Below are 17,590 nucleotides of genomic sequence, written 5' to 3'. Positions count from 1 at the left end.
TCTAATGGCTCCATCTGCACCTCTGTCCACATTAAACCCACCAACCTCCGACGGTAGCTGCATTTTGACAGCTATCATCCCTTTCTGGTGTGAAAGTCCCTCCCATAAAGTCTGGCTACATGGAGATATATCTGCAATGACAAAAACTCCTTTACTCATCATGCTGTGGGTCTCATCAAGGCCTTCACAGACAGGCACTATCACGCAGACCTAGTCTGCAAACAGATCTCCTTACCATTTCCCCTCACAAACCCAATCTTCCCATCTCCACCTAAAACCAGTCACAAAGAAGTGTCCCTTTCATCACCAAAAGTACCATCCCGGAGTGTAACAATGGAACCACAAGCTTCAACAGGACTTTGTCAAAGCATGTGGTTCATCGTGCCCTGAAATGAGGGCCATCATACCCGATGTACTTCCACCCCTCCTTAATAAGGTGGTGTTCTGTAGCCCACCCAACCTCCATAACATCATTGGCCAACCCTATGCCACTCCCAATTCCAACCCCTTGTCACAAGGATCACATCCCTGTGGAAGATCCAGGTGCAAATCCTGCCCAATCCACCCACCCAGCACTTTCATTTCCAGTCCTGTCACAGATTTATCCCACCCCATCAGGAACTATGCCACCTGTGAAAGCAGCCATGTCATTTACCAGCTCTGCTGCAATCGTTACACAACCTTTTATACTGGTATGACTACCAACCAGCTGCTCACCAGGATGAATGGCCACTGCCAAACTGTGGCCAAGAGCAAAGTATACCACCCTGTGGCACAGCATGCAGCTGAACATAACACACTTTATTTGAATGGCTGCTTCATTACCCAAGCCATCTAGATCCTTCCCTCCACTACTAGCTTTTCTGAACTGCACACATGGGAATGATTCTTACAATACATTCTCCACTCCTGTAATTATACTGCCCTCAACCTACGGTAACGTACTGTGTCCACACCCTCCACCCAACAGTTTCCACCCCTTCTGCCCTATCATCTCCTTCCCTTTTTCTTCTCCCACCCTGTTTATTTGCAGCCTTCTGACAATGCATCCGCATATCTTTATCTATTCCTCTCTTCGTTTGTTCCTTTCCCCCACCTCCCTGCCCCACAACCTCCTGACGCTGTGCCAGTCAGCAGTCTAGTACCTGCACATTCCACCAGACAGTGATTGTCTCTCTTCCCACCTGTACACTACTATCCCTTCCCTTCCCCACCCCTTCCAGAGTGTTGCTGCTTGCGTCTCACATGGTGATGCATTCCAGCCTGAGATGCTAGAGTTGGTAGTCATGCGTGCGTGAGGTGTGCTTGGTTGTGTGTGGTGTGTGTGTGTGTGTGTGTGTGTGTGTGTGTTTACTGTAAACACAAAGGCTGTAGCCGACAGCTATATATGAGTGCCTTTTAAAAAATTGTGCCTGTCTCAAACTTGATATGTCTTCTTTACGGTAACTAGCAATCTTATCTTCTCCTACATTGTTGATATTCCTACCTAGCATTTCCACAGCTTGATTACAGGGAAAGGTGATATTCTCATAAAGTTATGAAGTAGGTTTTATACAGACTGATCTATGAGGCTCAAAGTGTCTGAGATAATACATGATAGGATTATAAGCTCTTTGTATTTTCTTGTTAAACTCTTAATACACAGTATCATTAAATTAATCAATGCTATGCAAGTACTGGAAGCTGATCAAAATATCTATATATTTGTAAGAGGGATGGCTAGAGTGTTCTAAACCAAGAACAAACCAACTGCTTCAGTTCATTTTTTTTACAAATTCTTCAAGCCAACGAGCTAATTAGTTTCTCTATTTACATCTTACATCACAGGCACAAAGCTTTGACTTTTTTAAATCTTCATGCATTATTATGACCAGGATGAAGAGATGTGGCAATATACAACTTCTTTGGTGGAATCCACTCTTCAATTCTAATCAATCTGGTACTCCATTCTGGGATTGTACATTGTTCCTGGTGTTCTTGAGTAACTCTTACTGTGGTGTTACGAAACCTTGTTACACAAATTCCTAATGGAAAGAAGCAGGGGATTCTAGAGTTGAATACAGTGTGTGTTCCATAACCATGATAGTAGTCACAAAGAATCTATTTTAACCTCGAAAAGTTACAGTAAATGGGTTCTATGTTACACATCAGCTCAGCAGTGGTGGCTAAAAACTCCATTTGAAGATGGATTACTAGACCTGTTGCTAAGCACTCTTCAAATAGCTACACAGAAAATATTTACAGAGCAAAGTCAGTGAAGAACAAGCTACATACAAATTAGTAAACCTGAAACTATCCTAATGACAGACGGCATAAAATTATCTCTCATATAAGTTTCTTTAAAAAGTCACAATGTTTGTTAACCAATAATACTTTGAATTTGATGTGATAAGTAAATACTTACCGTCAAGGGGGTTAACCAGTCCACTACTTGTCCAGTCAAACTGAGCTGCAGGAACAACATCCTGTAAAATATTACATAAATGTATGACTGTCAGTAACATGACACAGGCAACACTGATATATGGGTTGTCAAACAGTTTTTAATAGAATAAATCATATTAGTGAATCAGAAGTTACTGTGCCTACCTCTGATTCCATTCCTAAGATTGTTATCTGTATACATATCTGATACCTCTATGTGTGTCTTGATACTCCAATTGTGATTAAGCATCTATCCCAATGTCTTCAAATGCAACATACACCACAAGCTTCTTTTAAGCTTCTCTCTAGTCCCCACTTTTTTTCCTTTCTTGGTTCTGTTTTGATGCAGTCTGCCATGTTTTCCCCTCCTGTGCTAATTGCCTCATCTGAGAGATGCATTGCTAACACCAGAGAAACTCCTCTGGCACTGTACTGCTACTTGTTCCTACTTCTCTGTGAAACTTTCATCTTCCAAGTTCACCTCACCTGTTTCACAGAAGACAACTACATATCACAGTTGGATCACAGTGCCTGGAGAATATTGTGTGCAACCCCCCCCCCCCCCCTCCAAATTTTAAAGATATCTACTGTGTTTAACATATTGTTGAAGGTTAGTCTTCACTCACCTTTTAACCTCCAGTTAGAGTAATAAAATAGGCCTACTGGTGTGAACAAAAGAAATTCAGGACAAACAGAGTCTTAGAAGCAGGTGAACTTCTATATCATTTTCTCTTTCTTTGAAATATGAATGAAATTCAGAACTAAGATATATTACTGATGACAATACAATAAGGCCACAGTATTTGCAGTGTCTGAGGTTAGTCTCAACAGAATGTACAATATAATATTAATTTCTGGATGGGGCCAACAAAAGAATATGCTCTCACATTGAAACACAAACAAGTAACTAGAATGTTTTGAAAGGAAGAGGGCGTTTTGTTGGTTGTTTGGGACAGATAAGGAATAAAACAGTGAGGTCATCATGGGACCCTCTATCAGAAATTAATGACCTCAGCCACAATTTTGATCAATTTGAAAGATGATGTAGGAGTAGTAAAATACAGGCGCTGAAAGCAATATTAATGCCAGTGATGAGGAATAATTGAATGAGGAATAAAAGTATGTGGGTAGGATCAGTCTACAGGCTACAGAGCAGACAAGCCCCTTCCCTCAGCTCATTGCAGCAACAGGCACCTTATCCACGTTTGACACCTCGCTGAACCAATGCAGGGCTAAGATGACAATGGAATAAATAATTCCTTCTAGTTAGATGGAGCAGATATGCATACAGTAAAAATTGAATAGCTAGAAACATAATGAACATCAGTAGGACCAGTAATACTAAAACAAGGCGAGAGAAATACTCACATCGGTAAATGGATGTGTTCAGTCTAGTGTCCCCTCTGGGCTTAGCATTTGTTGGAATGTGCCACCCCCAATCCATTACAGTCAAACAGTTAAAGACAGGAATAGAACTCACTCTCTCTCAGAGGAAGCATAAAAATCTGTTCCTTCATCGTCAGCTATTATCAAAGATAAGGAATCTTTAAGGTTGTGCCTCTGTTGGAGTGCTATAATGAAGGGGCACTCTTAGAAAAGTAAAACAGGGTGCAACAGAAGAAAAGGCTAACTGCATCTTAAAGTAATTATACAAAGAGTAAAAGACGGTGGTTGCTGGAGGGGGTATGGTTGAGGGCCGTCTGGGCCCAGCTTGTGGAAGGAGACATTCCAATCCCAACCACACAGACTTCACCCTGAAAGCAGTTAAAAACATTAGATGCAAGAATAAAAACTAATCTCTCAGAGCAAATAAAAAACCAGTTCAAGTGTCTCCATATTGTTCACCACCATTATGCAAAGAATGTGGAAGACCCTGTTTGGCAAGGAGAGCACAATGAGAGGGCATTCCACCAGAATGTGAGCTACTGTCTATAAGGCTCCACAACCACAAATAGTGGGTGGTTCATTACATGAAATAAAACTGTGGCTCAGTCTGGTATAACTGATGCTAAGGTGACAGGGCAGTGAACTCCTTCCGGAAGGAATGGAAGGAGGAGTGCCAAGTAGCTGATGTCTCCTTGATAGTGCAGAGTTTTCTATAGAGGGGACATTTGCAAGTATAGGTCTCACCTGCACCCATAAGCAACCTCAAATCATTGCCTGTGATCACCAAAGTGAATGTTGGGTGAGTAATCATTTCTCTAGCCAAATGGCTAACCATTTCATTTCCAGTATACTCACATGTGTTGGGACCCAGTGGAAGACAACCGAACATCTAGTATGACAAAGGACATATGGAAAATTGTGAATTCCAGATATAAGAGGATGACAAGAATAACACTGATCAATAGCCTGCTGATCTCTCATTGTGTAACAACACATTAAAACTAGTTTGAGTTGGGTCTGTTTAACAAGATGTAGGACACTTTTAATGTCTCTTATCTTCACCAAAAAAATATACATCTTCCCTGTAAGGAATGCTGTTGTTAACAGATGAGAGATATAAAAGCATACCCAGTCCTATCAACAACATGCAAGGACTACGTATCCAAACAGAGTTCTTGAACAGGATGAACAGCACTATGGCAACAGAAACGCGTGACTTGCATTTTCACTGGAGAAAACTAGACACCATGGGAAAGAGTCCAAGTGGAAGCCTCCAGATAGCTCCTTGGAGAAGGTATTCAGCCAAGGCTACAGACAGAGCAATACCAAATAGGGAGGTCGTTGACATACAACTCAGGGGTAACCACTGGTCCATTACAGGTCATTAGCCCATGGACGGCAATAAGGAAAACACTTGCATGGAGCTCTGGCCAATGCTGTTCTCTTGGACTAGTGAGAACAGAGTGATGTATCCATTCCAACTCAAAACAATTGATGCAATAAAAACTGATGAATAAAATTTGGTAGGGGGACTAGAAAGTCCCAGTCATGGAGGAGGTGTACAATATGATGACATCAAGTGGTGTCTTACACCTTATGAATGTCAAAAAAAACTGCAAAGAGATGCTGACATTTAGAAAAAGCCTGTAGGATTACTGTTTCCAACTTTAGCCATATAAGTGGTTGATTGCCGCCCCCCTCCCCCCCCTGAAACAACACTGATAGGCAGCCAGAGGCTCCCACAATTCGATACCCCAGCATAATTGTTTGATCATCTAATTATGAAACAAATTAGGGCTTGGGGCCATATTGAATAATGAGTTGAAAGCCTGAACCAAGTCCCAGTTCATTATAAAGTTCAGGGTTATGGCGGCAAGAGGGAAAGGATACAGGGATGACTTCAACTTGTCATTTGTGTGTTACAAGCATAGCCAGGTAAAGAAGTGGACACTTATGTTGTTGGAAAGAGGGTTGTGAGGTGTTCAGCAAGAACTGATGCAGCAGTAGAAATACCACCATGAAGGAGGAGACCAGGAACAGTTGCTGATATTTTGTAGCCAAGTAGACCTTGGAGTTCGGCACTGGGGTGAAGAGAGACACTTTCCTAAGGAAGAGATATAGCACTCCAGGGATTCCTTCTTGCGCATTGAATTCCATAGCGAGTCTTTGCAAAGAGTTGCTTAAAAGTGATTAGGGCAGCTTGAGGAGGATGTTGCTTGAGACATTGCAGGGTCCTTCAACAGTCCTGAACAGCTGTTGCAATGTCTTAGCCCACTATGGTATCAGCTGCCAATGGATGGGGCTCCCAGAAATGGGGATAAGTGTTCCAGTGCTATGAGTGACGGCACTGGAGATATCTCCAACAACCTTGCTGGTACATTCTAATGAAGCTAACAGTAGATGTATACAACTACCAGTTGGTCCTTTGGACAGCCCAACAAGGCAACAGGTCTGGCAGGCAGTGACAGGGTCACTGGAGAGTGATCACTATCCTGAAGAAGTTGATTAATCAGAAGACTTCTACCAGATGACAGGATAGTTCCCCATAAGATGGTGTACAATATAGTCCCCAAGTAGCAGAATGGGGGAGGGGGAATGGGGGGGGGGGACAGAATTATCAAATTAAAGTGGCCATCTCAAAGTATGCTTATCCATTGTAGGGGTAGGAGCTGAAGAATATGGGCAACCTTGAGATGAGCAGTTCATGGCTCATTTAACAAATGGCTGGTGTTGGGTCACTGGTCTGTAGATTTCTAGGAAGCTGTTTCCATATGTGAGTACCAAAAGTCAATACCAAAACTCCAGCTGCTGCCAATGACCTTGCCACAGAAGTGGCACTTCACTTCATTAAATGCACTATTTACAATGTTGCAATTGTATGCATGTGTTTTCTGCCACATAACACTAAACTTTTAGAATTTTGTTTCCCATTACTCAACCCACATCAAACTGCCAATAAATCTAAAATACAAACTGTTCATCTGTAACTTACATAACTGAAAACTTGAACATACCTCAGACAAAGAATTAACAGTCTCCACTGCAGATGTCTGTGGATCTGGCTTCGTAGATGGTGATACAGGTGAACTGATACTGGAAGCTCGCACTGGCTCCAGTGGGCTGAATCCCAAATTAGCAGCAAATCTTGGTACAGAAGCATTCCAGCGTGGGCCAAAGAGCTGCAAAGATAAATAAGTCACTATTAAGACACACAAGACCTGGACATCATTTCATGTCCATATTGTTGTGTGTACTCCTATTACATCAAGTCCCCATGTGGCCAAAATTTGCCTTGGTCAACTCCAACCATCACTTTTGCCACAGCAAATTTTTTTGAATGCCATCTTTCACTACCGCACTTAACACAGATTCAGAAAATCTGTTAATGGACATTTATAATGAAACAGTACGTAATAACCTATAGACTACTTGTACAAGAGAACAGAACAACAGAATATATGAAAAAAGAAAAGAATCTAAATTCTGGCTATGAAGACGTTTCTAGCAGAAATCTTTTGCTGACTTCACAGGATTATGATTAAGCTATATTTGTAAGTAATCAATGACTTGGGGCACATAGCCTGACAGACTTAAGCATGCTTTAGTAACAGGAGTCTATGAAACTGGAAATAAGCAAACTGCCTCTATAATACACCTTTCTCACTCCCTCCACTCTTTCCACAAGTGTTTGAGAGAGTTGCTTGTAACAGAATACTGACTGATTTAGCCAAAAAGAATTTGTTAACTCGCTCTGGTACTGGCTTCTGTAAAAGATTATCCACAAGGAAAGCAATACAAGACCTCACAAACAAAGCATTAGCAGAACTCGGCAAGAAAAGTTATACAGTTGGTGTATTTTGTGACCTTATCAAAGTATTTCATTGTGTTGATCACAAAATTCTACTTAGCATACTGAAGTGCCACAATATTAATGGTATCTGTCTTGCAGAGATGGAGCTTATCTTCATAACAGAATGCAGAGGATCTAATTGACAGGCTATGTCACAGGCATGAAACTAACCCATAATGGGGGAATATAATATGTGAGGTCCCCCAAGGATTGGTACAAGGCCCACCGTTCTTGACCTACATACATGATCCAGAATGAGATTTTCACTCTGCAGCAGAGTGTGCGTTGATATGAAACTTCCTGGCAGATTAAAACTGTGTGCCGGTCCGAGACTCGAACTCAGGACCTTTGCCTTTCGCGGGCAAGTGCTCTACCAACTGAGCTACCCAAGCACGACTCATGCCCCGTCCTCACAGCTTTACTTCTGCCCGTACCTTGTCTCCTACCTTCCAAACTTAACAGAAGTTCTCCTGCGAACCTTGCAGAACTAGCACCCCTGAAAGAAAGGATATTGCAGAGACATGGCTTAGCCACAGCCTGGGGGATGTTTCCAGAATGAGGTCCCGACTTCGAGTCTCGGTCCGGCACACAGTTTTAATCAGCCAGGAAGTTTTACATAAATGATCTCCCAATGAATTTAAAGGGTGATTCATAAAACTGTAATGCTTTCTGATGACACAGAGACAATAAGACGTGACAAGATTTGTACCGTGCAATTCAAACTAGCAATAATAGCCTGTTATCACCCAAAGTAGACATCAATGGTCATCCCATTAATGAAACATCATATTTAAGATTTCTTGGGGTGCAGTTGGATAATTAGTTAAAGTGGAGAGAACACAAAAATAACCAAAAGCACAGTTCAATTTACTGGTCCTTAGAAGCACCTCTCATGGTGCTGATCTAAGGACAAACAGTGCTTGTTTATTTTGCATATTTTACTAGCTGTAACCTTACAGAATTATCTTCTAGGGCACTATACCTAAAATTCATAAAATGCTTTTACAGTAGAAGCCAACAGCAAAAGTACTTCTTGCCAGAGCCTTTTTGAGGATCTTTGAAATCTTACACTCACTTCCTAGTACATTTACTCTGCACTGGTTTTTGTTTCTGAAAAAAAAAAATTTGTTTCAGCTGAACTGTGATATACACAGTTGTAATTACAGACACAAACTTCTTTTCCTGTTGAATTTGTCTCCTCCTTTAGGGTTCAGAATGGAGTTATATTTTCTTATGGGAACATATTCAACAATCTCCCATCTAACGTAAAGCAGGAAATTGGCAGTCCTTACCGACTAAAAAGAAAATTAAAAAATTTCTCTCACCAGCCAGTCATTGTACTAAATATCTGAATATTTAGATTCAGTGATTGGATAGTTCTCTTAGCTATGTGGAAAGCATTAGTGTTTGTCGTAATGCTGCATGACAAATAGAAATTTGCTATAAACAGGATCTAAATTTACAGATTTAGGTAAATATTTTCTTTGAAAAATACCATTACAATCAAGTAATTATTAGCTGCCAAAAGCAGGTAAACAACAATTATTTTTTTGTAATAGAGAGTATAACTTCTTTTTTCCTTTCTAATTTACTTGATTAAAGTTGGCAGCCCTATGATTTCCTTGTCTCTTGTTAACATATATGCTGACACACTCCACCCCCCCACCCTCTTGTAGGTTCTCCATTTTGATGGGCTCGATGGGTGGATGAGTTTAAAGGCTACATTCAAATTATTCACACTTGTTCATTCATTATTGTGACTAACCATATCACAAAAATAAAAGTATGAAAAAGACAAGATGATATTTATGATTACTTAATAAAGTATGTAGTTATTAGCACTAACAGTCAGTGTTAAATCAGTTATACTAAGAGTAATGTTAAAAATCTATAGAACAGTGTACTTTCAAAAGGAACAGTTTCATCAGTGTTGCTTTTTTGATTAGTTAAATAGTGCACTGCAATAAGCCATTTGTAAATATTCAATGATCATGTCAGACATGGTCACTGAAAATAAAATGATAACTTTGGGACTTCTTAAAACCTTCAAATATTTTTGCATCAGCCAATGAATCATTAAACTACAGAGAAAAGTTTCTCATATACCTGAATGATTGAGACAAATATAGCAGAAAAGTTTGCTCCAAAAATTTTGATCTCTGGGTTCACAGGAGAAAATTCAAGCCACAATACACTCTGTACTTTATATCAAATCTCTCGGAACACAGTGTGTTCCCTCAGAAACTTTCTAGAGACATAGGTGATTACTGGGAAACCTCGGTTCTCAAATTGATACTTTTCAATCGTACAACAAATTTATGATCATATTCATGAGATACCAAGCAGGTGAAAACAAGACATACAGAACAAACAACATAAATAAATCACTGTCATTAAAGGTACAAGTGTTTAAATTATTTCTGTATTGAAATCCATTCAAAAACTTTTCTTAAGAATGAAATAAATTTTTAAAACCATTTGCTAAAATATCACATATCTGAATATGCTTATGTGTAAACATACATTTCTAAGTACAACATAGGACATACAGCAAAAAGAAAGCAAAGTGTGACAAAAAAAGGAAAAAACATCCTGCAGATAGATATGACTAATTGCTTGTCAACTGAATGGATGAACAATCACTTGGATACAAATTAAAATTTGAAGAGCTTATATGCTTGTGCATAAACTACATTTCTTCATTACAGGAATCACTAACTTTTTTGGTTCCACTACCTCTAATGAATATTGCAATCAATCCACAGTATTACTCTACATTCCAATAATTTAATCAGTTCATTCCCAGCAACAAGTGAAAATAATCCAATGAAATGCATAAAACTTTCGCTGTTATATATACTGCGGAAAAAGATGCTAACACACAAGATCAACAGAAGTACAAGTGTCTCAGTCCTGATTACAGACAACAAATGGTTCTGAGTAATGACAGGAGATAGTACATGGGGCCAACAGAAAATGTCTAAACAAGAAAGTGAATTGCAGTCATCATTAAAGAAAGTTGACAAATACATATTATCACCCTGTTGATGACATAGTCATTAGAGACAGACAGACTATAGTAAGAGGTGAAGAAGGAGGAAGCTGTGATGACTAAATTATAGGATTAGGTTTCTGCTGCTTTTGCAAAATGCAACTTCTTTTTAATTCCTATGACTATAGCCACAAACCAAAAACTGATAATGATGAACAACAGAAAGGAAACAAAGAAACAAAGGCAGAAAAGTGTGAAAATAAGAGAAAGAAGAAAAATAGTGAAAACAAAAAACAATATTAATTCTATAAATCACTCACCAACAGAGAGGCAAAGCAAGTATTACGAATCAAAATTAGAAAGGCTTCTGCTCGTTACTTTTTTTTTAGAAAAGATAATTGACAAACTGTATTAGTGTCATGTCAAAACGTGGCAGTGACAGATGTATCAATTTAAACTTTAAGTCAGGTGAGGATTTTTGTCACAGCAAATAACTATTTGCTTGAACTGTCTATGGTATCACCCAAAAAAAATTTATCATATCTACATCTACATGATTACTCTGCAAGTTACATCTGAATGTTCATCAGAAGGTGCACTGAACCACTTTTAGGCTCTTTCTCAGCTGTTCCACTATCTAACAACACAAGGTAAAAAGGAAAAATTAAATCTTTCTGTATGGGCTGTCATTTATCTTATTTTATCATGATGGTCAATTCTATTATTTTTAGAGCATTTCTCATGAAGAAACAGCAATCTGGCTGAAAGTACTTTAAAAAAGGATTAAAAACAGTCTTGGTTGCAATAAAACACTATACAATACAATGTTTACTGATTTTGATCAGAATGTTACCATCTTCAGGCCCTTTATACCATGATGGTAGGTGGTGGCAATGAATGGAGCAAGTATTATGACTCGATGAACGTTGACACCTGCTCCATTCACCACCACCACTACCTACCATCATGGTATAAAGGGCCTGAAAATGATTACATTCTGACCACAACTGGTAACCATTGTAAATAAATGTTTTATTGTCATTATGACTATATTTAATCCACTTTTATAGTCATTTCTTCCTATGTAGGTGGGAGCTGACAAAATTTTTGGTATTTGGAGGAGAAATTTGGTGAACATCATTTTGTGAAGAGATTTCACCATAATGAAGAATATGATTGTTTTAATTATTACAACCCCAATTTGCTCACCATATCAAAAACACTGGATCCCCTACTTCATGACAATATAAAATGAGTTGTCCTCCTTTGAAGTTTTCTCAACGTTCTCTGTCAATTCTCCGTCCTTCATAATCATGTTATATGTATGGTGAATTTCTTGTACAAGATGAGTTTTTTATATATACACTGCTACACATTGTTTTATATGTCCAAGTAATGTATTAAACTTACTTTGTAAGTCCAGTAGTTAGCAGCATTTGGTCTTTTATTCTAACCTAAACGATCACATGTTCATCACTAGCATATCATCTCCTAATGATCCAATAGTATCAATATGTATCTAGTTATAATTTTCCTAAGACAGATTTTGAATGACAACATTGCTTAGAGTAAAGCTGCACACACTGAACAGCTTTGCTAATGGTCTTGTTCATCTGTTCGTGCTGAATCACTACCTCCCATCCACCACGTTGCACACACAAAAAAGTACTTCCTATTGGAGCATTCCTCCAGTTTTACAATAAAACACCATGACCTGATCTCTGTAATGACACTGTTGTAATCTTGTAAAAATTCACTCAAGAGTCTTGTACAAAGTCACTCGTGAAAGAACCTGTACTATTTTGACAGTCTATGTACAATTGTTCTTCGGCAAGATAACAGAACTCTAAATGGACATGTAACCTACTTCAAATGTATAACTCAATGGATACCTACTGTCTTGCTATAATTCATTGGTTGGAATCATCTGAAAATGAATTACGTACAACAACAATGGATATCCTGCCTTCAAACACACACAACAAATGTACAAAATGTTTATTACAACATTAGACACAGTGGTGACTCACCAACCATATCTATCAGTTTTATCTTCTGAAATTCCAGAAATCTATGGCCAAGTTATTTACAATGCCCGATTCTTTTACACACATGAACTGGAATAATTATAAGTGCTGAAACAATTAGTGTTTCTTCTAAGTGCTAGCTGTAACATTTTCTAACTCTTGTTGCCCCATCTGATCCCTCTATATAATCCACCAAAAACCCTTTTATTGCTGCTTTTCCTTTTTCCCTGGTGAATACAAATTAGGTACAATGTTGTCACCTTTCCTCAATTTTCTGTATTTACTCCCACTTGCTAATTTGCTGATTCTCTTTCAAAAGCACCAAGAAAAACATTGTTTTGACCTTTCATTTTCAGTTGAATGACTTACTTCTCTGAGGTATCTGTACATCAAATTCCAGGTGCAACCTGACTTTTAATAATATATTTCAACAGGAACCAACACTTTTCCTTTGTGTTTTAATTAATAATGCTCCTAAAGTCTCCATAAATACTATGTTTTGTATTTATTATCATAATCAACAACCTGATTAATCAGCAAAGAAACTACTATTTTCAGACAGTTAACAAACAGTGATTGCAGTACAGTATTTTCAAAACATTATTTTTGGCAGCTGTAAGGACATTCTTCTCACTACTTAGGATCTGTCAATTTTATAAGAACAAACCTTAAAATTTTATGAATACTTGTGCCATTACCACTGTGAACTACCATTGATGACCTGAATAACGATCTATTTTACAGATTGCACAGTTAAATAAATACATCACAACACTAACCACTTTGATTATAACTTCCACATGTAACTGCATTCTGTCATCTTCTTATATCTGTTGATGTGTGCCAACAAACTTAATGCTGCACTTATAGGAAACTGAAAAGGCTTCTTATGAAACAGTCCAGTTGTGCGCAGACTAAGAATCACCATTCCACTATTTCAACCATGATCAAGCTGGGGTTCTGGGCCATCAAGCGCATTATGCTGCAATGGAAGAAAATCAGGGGCTGTAGATGCTTTTTGGTTTTAAGATCTCCAGATTGACTAAAATAAATGAATTATAGCTATCCCATATTGTATTACAGTAGTTTATCTTGGAAACCTGTGGTAGGAAATAATAGATTTGGAGCAAATGAGCTCTATTACAATGTGAAAGTAGAGTTCTGATGATATCAATGAACCTACAAAAACTGAAGTGTGCAAAGAAAAACTGAAGTGTGCAAAGAAAAACTGCGACCATGGGAAGCTAGAGCCTGTGATCCTACAATGAAAATGAACTATTTCTCTGTTGGGCCCAAAACTTGTATAAGATCACTATATTACATATTCTTTATACTTTTGACAAAATTAGCTGCAGATTGTTCATTTCTTGTTGATTACCTAAGTTCACGACAAGCATGTTTTGGCATATGTATCATCATCAAATGTTTCTGTTGGTATTATATTTATACATCATTTTATTCTACATCTACGTAATAGTACTATGAGGTTTTACATTATGTTATAATTATGTCTAGATAGGGTGATGTCCATAAACCATCTTGCAACATAAGTAATATGTTGTTATCGTATGTCATCCATTTGCTTTCTACTGAAGAATAATAGTGAAACTTTGTGTTATTTTTTTACAGTAGTAAAATGACAGATTGTTGTTGTGATGCTTTATGTTTATCAGTAAATTATATCTCTGGTAGTCAGAGATGTTTTTTTGCCAGAGATATTGTTCTTTATGTAGATTGGTGATCTTAATGTGGTCTATTGTTTTTTGTTTATCATGTTGTGTTTATCGCTCTTCTTTTTCTATTATGTCAAAATTATCTGAAAAACTTTATTGACATAAAAGAAACCAAACGAGAAAAAAAAGCACCATGATAAACAAAAAACAACACACAACATTACAACTGCATATCTACATAATGCACAATATCTCTCACATAAAAACTCTTCTGAATACCTAAGATATAATTTATTTTTAAATGTAAAGCATCACTAGAACGATATATCATTTTACAACTGCCAAAAATTTACTCATAATTTCACTAATATTCTTCTATAGAAAGTAAATACATGACTTATGTCAACAATACAGGACATAAAAGGGCTTATGTTTCATGATGATTTATGGACCTTATACCATCTAGATGTAGGTATAATAAAAGACAAAATTTCATAAAACTACTTCATAGATGTAGAATAAAATGGTATATATGAGGTGCATTCAAGTTCTAAGGCCTCCGATTTTTTTCCTAATTAACTACTCACCCGAAATCGATGAAACTGGCGTTACTTCTTGACGTAATCGCCCTGCAGACGTACACATTTTTCACAACGCTGACGCCATGATTCCATGGCAGCGGCGAAGGCTTCTTTAGGAGTCTGTTTTGACCACTGGAAAATCGCTGAGGCAATAGCAGCACGGCTGGTGAATGTGCGGCCACGGAGAGTGTCTTTCATTGTTGGAAAAAGCCAAAAGTCACTAGGAACCAGATCAGGTGAGTAGGGAGCATGAGGAATCACTTCAAAGTTGTTATCACGAAGAAACTGTTGCGTAACGTTAGCTCGATGTGCGGATGCGTTGTCTTGGTGAAACAGCACACACGCACCCCTTCCCGGACGTTTTTGTTGCAGTGCAAGAAGGAATTTGTTCTTCAAAACATTTTCGTAGGATGCACCTGTTACCGTAGTGCCCTTTGGAACGCAATGGGTAAGGATTACGCCCTCGCTGTCCCAGAACATGGACACCATCATTTTTTCAGCACTGGCGGTTACCCTAAATTTTTTTGGTGGCGGTGAATCTGTGTGCTTCCATTGAGCTGACTGGCGCTTTGTTTCTGGATTGAAAATGGCATCCACATCTCATCCATTGTCACAACCGACGAAAAGGAAGTCCCATTCATGCTGTCGTTGCGCGTCAACATTGCTTGGCAACATGCCACACGGGCAGCCATGTGGTCATCCGTCAGCATTCGTGGCACCCACCTGGATGACACTTTTCGCATTTTCAGGTCGTCATGCAGGATTGTGTGCACAGAACCCACAGAAATGCCAACTCTGGAGGCGATCTGTTCAACAGTCATTCAGCGATCCCCCAAAACAATTCTCTCCACTTTCTCGATCATGTCGTCAGACCGGCTTGTGCGAGCCCGAGGTTGTTTTCGTTTGTTGTCACACAATGTTCTGCCTTCATTAAACTGTCGCACCCACGAACGCACTTTCGACACATCCATAACTCCATCACCACATGTCTCCTTCAACTGTCGATGAATTTCAATTGGTTTCACGCCACGCAAACTCAGAAAACGCATGATTGCACGCTGTTCAAGGAAAACGTCGCCATTGTAAGTATTTAAAACAGTTCTCATTCTCGCCGCTGGCGGTAAAATTCCATCTGCCGTACGGTGCTGCCAACTCTGGGACATATTGACAATGAACTGTGTTAATCAAAATTATTTCTGTACTTTGAAATATTATAGAAATATTGTACTTATGTACACAAGTAGTACAGCAACAGGCTGACTGTGACATCTGTTGCAGAAAATTATTTATATTACACAAGCTCATTGCCAATATTTTCCAGTACAAGACAGATTAGCGTGACATTTGTCATGCACATATGTAATACATAAAATAGTCTCACAGAAACTGAGTTCGTAGAATGCATGTCCTCACAACCAAGATTTTTTTAACAGGAAAAAAAAAAGGCAACCAATAAATTTCTTGTTAACCACATTGAAAAAAAATAACCATAATCAATAAAAGTATATTAATAAGATTGCAGATATGTAAACATATATAACAGAATTAACTCTGGTAAGCACAGACATGAAATTTTTGACTTATGCTTACTTTAAGTAAAGATCTTGCTGTAAGAAGGAAGGTTACACTTAACATTTCGTTAGAGCTTGATATGGTCATTGGATATTAAGTGCTACATCAGACTGAATCCAAGTGGAGCTAATATATTTTGGTCTTTCCAAGAAACCACCTTGCATTCATCTCTGACAATTTAAAGAAACCTCATAACACATTAATGAGGGGGGTCTGATTCATTCTCTCTCTGAAAGCACATATTAAACGCTGAACTTCTGAAGTAATTCATTCTGCACATGAATAAAGAAACACAAGAAGTCTTGAGTAACTGACTACAGGAAAAGTATACTCCATGTCAGAAGTCCAAAACTGCTCAATACATAAGAGAACATGGAATATGTTTGCTTCCCTACACTCTACACATTTATGTTGAAAACACTATTCTAAAATCTCCTGATTGTTTATTCATTTATCACTGTGCCTATAGGCTAAATATTGGTGTAAATGTCTGTGAAACAATACATGGTGTTAGAAAGTGGACACCTATTAAAGTTATAGCATGAAAAAGAGACAGGAAGCAATACATTTAACACTGAAATTAAAATCAGCAATAACAAGCACCTATAAAATGCACAGTACTTCAACGCAGAATGCAAATGAAGAACCAATGGTGATTTTTTTTTTTTTTTTTTTTATAAGAGCATTTAGGCCATGGTCTAAAGCATATTTCTGTGTTGAATAATGCTTCTAATGCTGGCAAAAATGTCAGATTCTACAAAGAGGCAAATAGTTAACTTTCAGACTGAAACAATCTCAACGAAGTGCTCAACAGTCAGGTCGTGATGTCATTTCATCACTGCCTGAGATCATGGAGTTGAGTGTTATGGAGTTTTTAGCAAAGAAAAGTGGGCACTGTGTTTTGTTTAGTACTATACTTCAGTTAAAATAACCGTTTGATTGACATTTCAGTGAGTTGAGTTATGGGGACAAGGCATCAGCCAATTACAGCTGTTTCTTGGGCTCCATAGCTTTTCTATGTTGCCTGCCCGCAGGCATTAGCAGCAGTGCCTCGCCAGCAACACAGGCTCCAAGGGATGGGAAGG

General features: G+C 38.3%; 1 protein-coding gene across 3 annotated transcripts in view; it reads right to left on the bottom strand.

Annotated features, from left to right (window-relative positions):
• LOC126471161 (aftiphilin) overlaps positions 1-17,590 on the bottom strand; it is a 61,500-nt gene that overhangs the window by 20,904 nt on the left and 23,006 nt on the right. For all 3 annotated transcript variants that reach the window (XM_050099273.1, XM_050099267.1, XM_050099279.1), the window contains 2 exons: positions 6,825-6,989; positions 2,405-2,465 (listed from right to left, as the gene is read on the bottom strand). In XM_050099273.1, coding sequence (XP_049955230.1) covers positions 2,405-2,465; positions 6,825-6,989 — 226 coding nt within the window. The remainder of the gene's footprint in view (positions 1-2,404; positions 2,466-6,824; positions 6,990-17,590) is intronic.

This window comes from Schistocerca serialis, chromosome 1, assembly GCF_023864345.2.
Source record: "Schistocerca serialis cubense isolate TAMUIC-IGC-003099 chromosome 1, iqSchSeri2.2, whole genome shotgun sequence".
NCBI classification, from domain to species: Eukaryota; Metazoa; Arthropoda; class Insecta; order Orthoptera; family Acrididae; genus Schistocerca; species Schistocerca serialis.
This window is presented reverse-complemented; position numbering and strand designations above follow the sequence as displayed.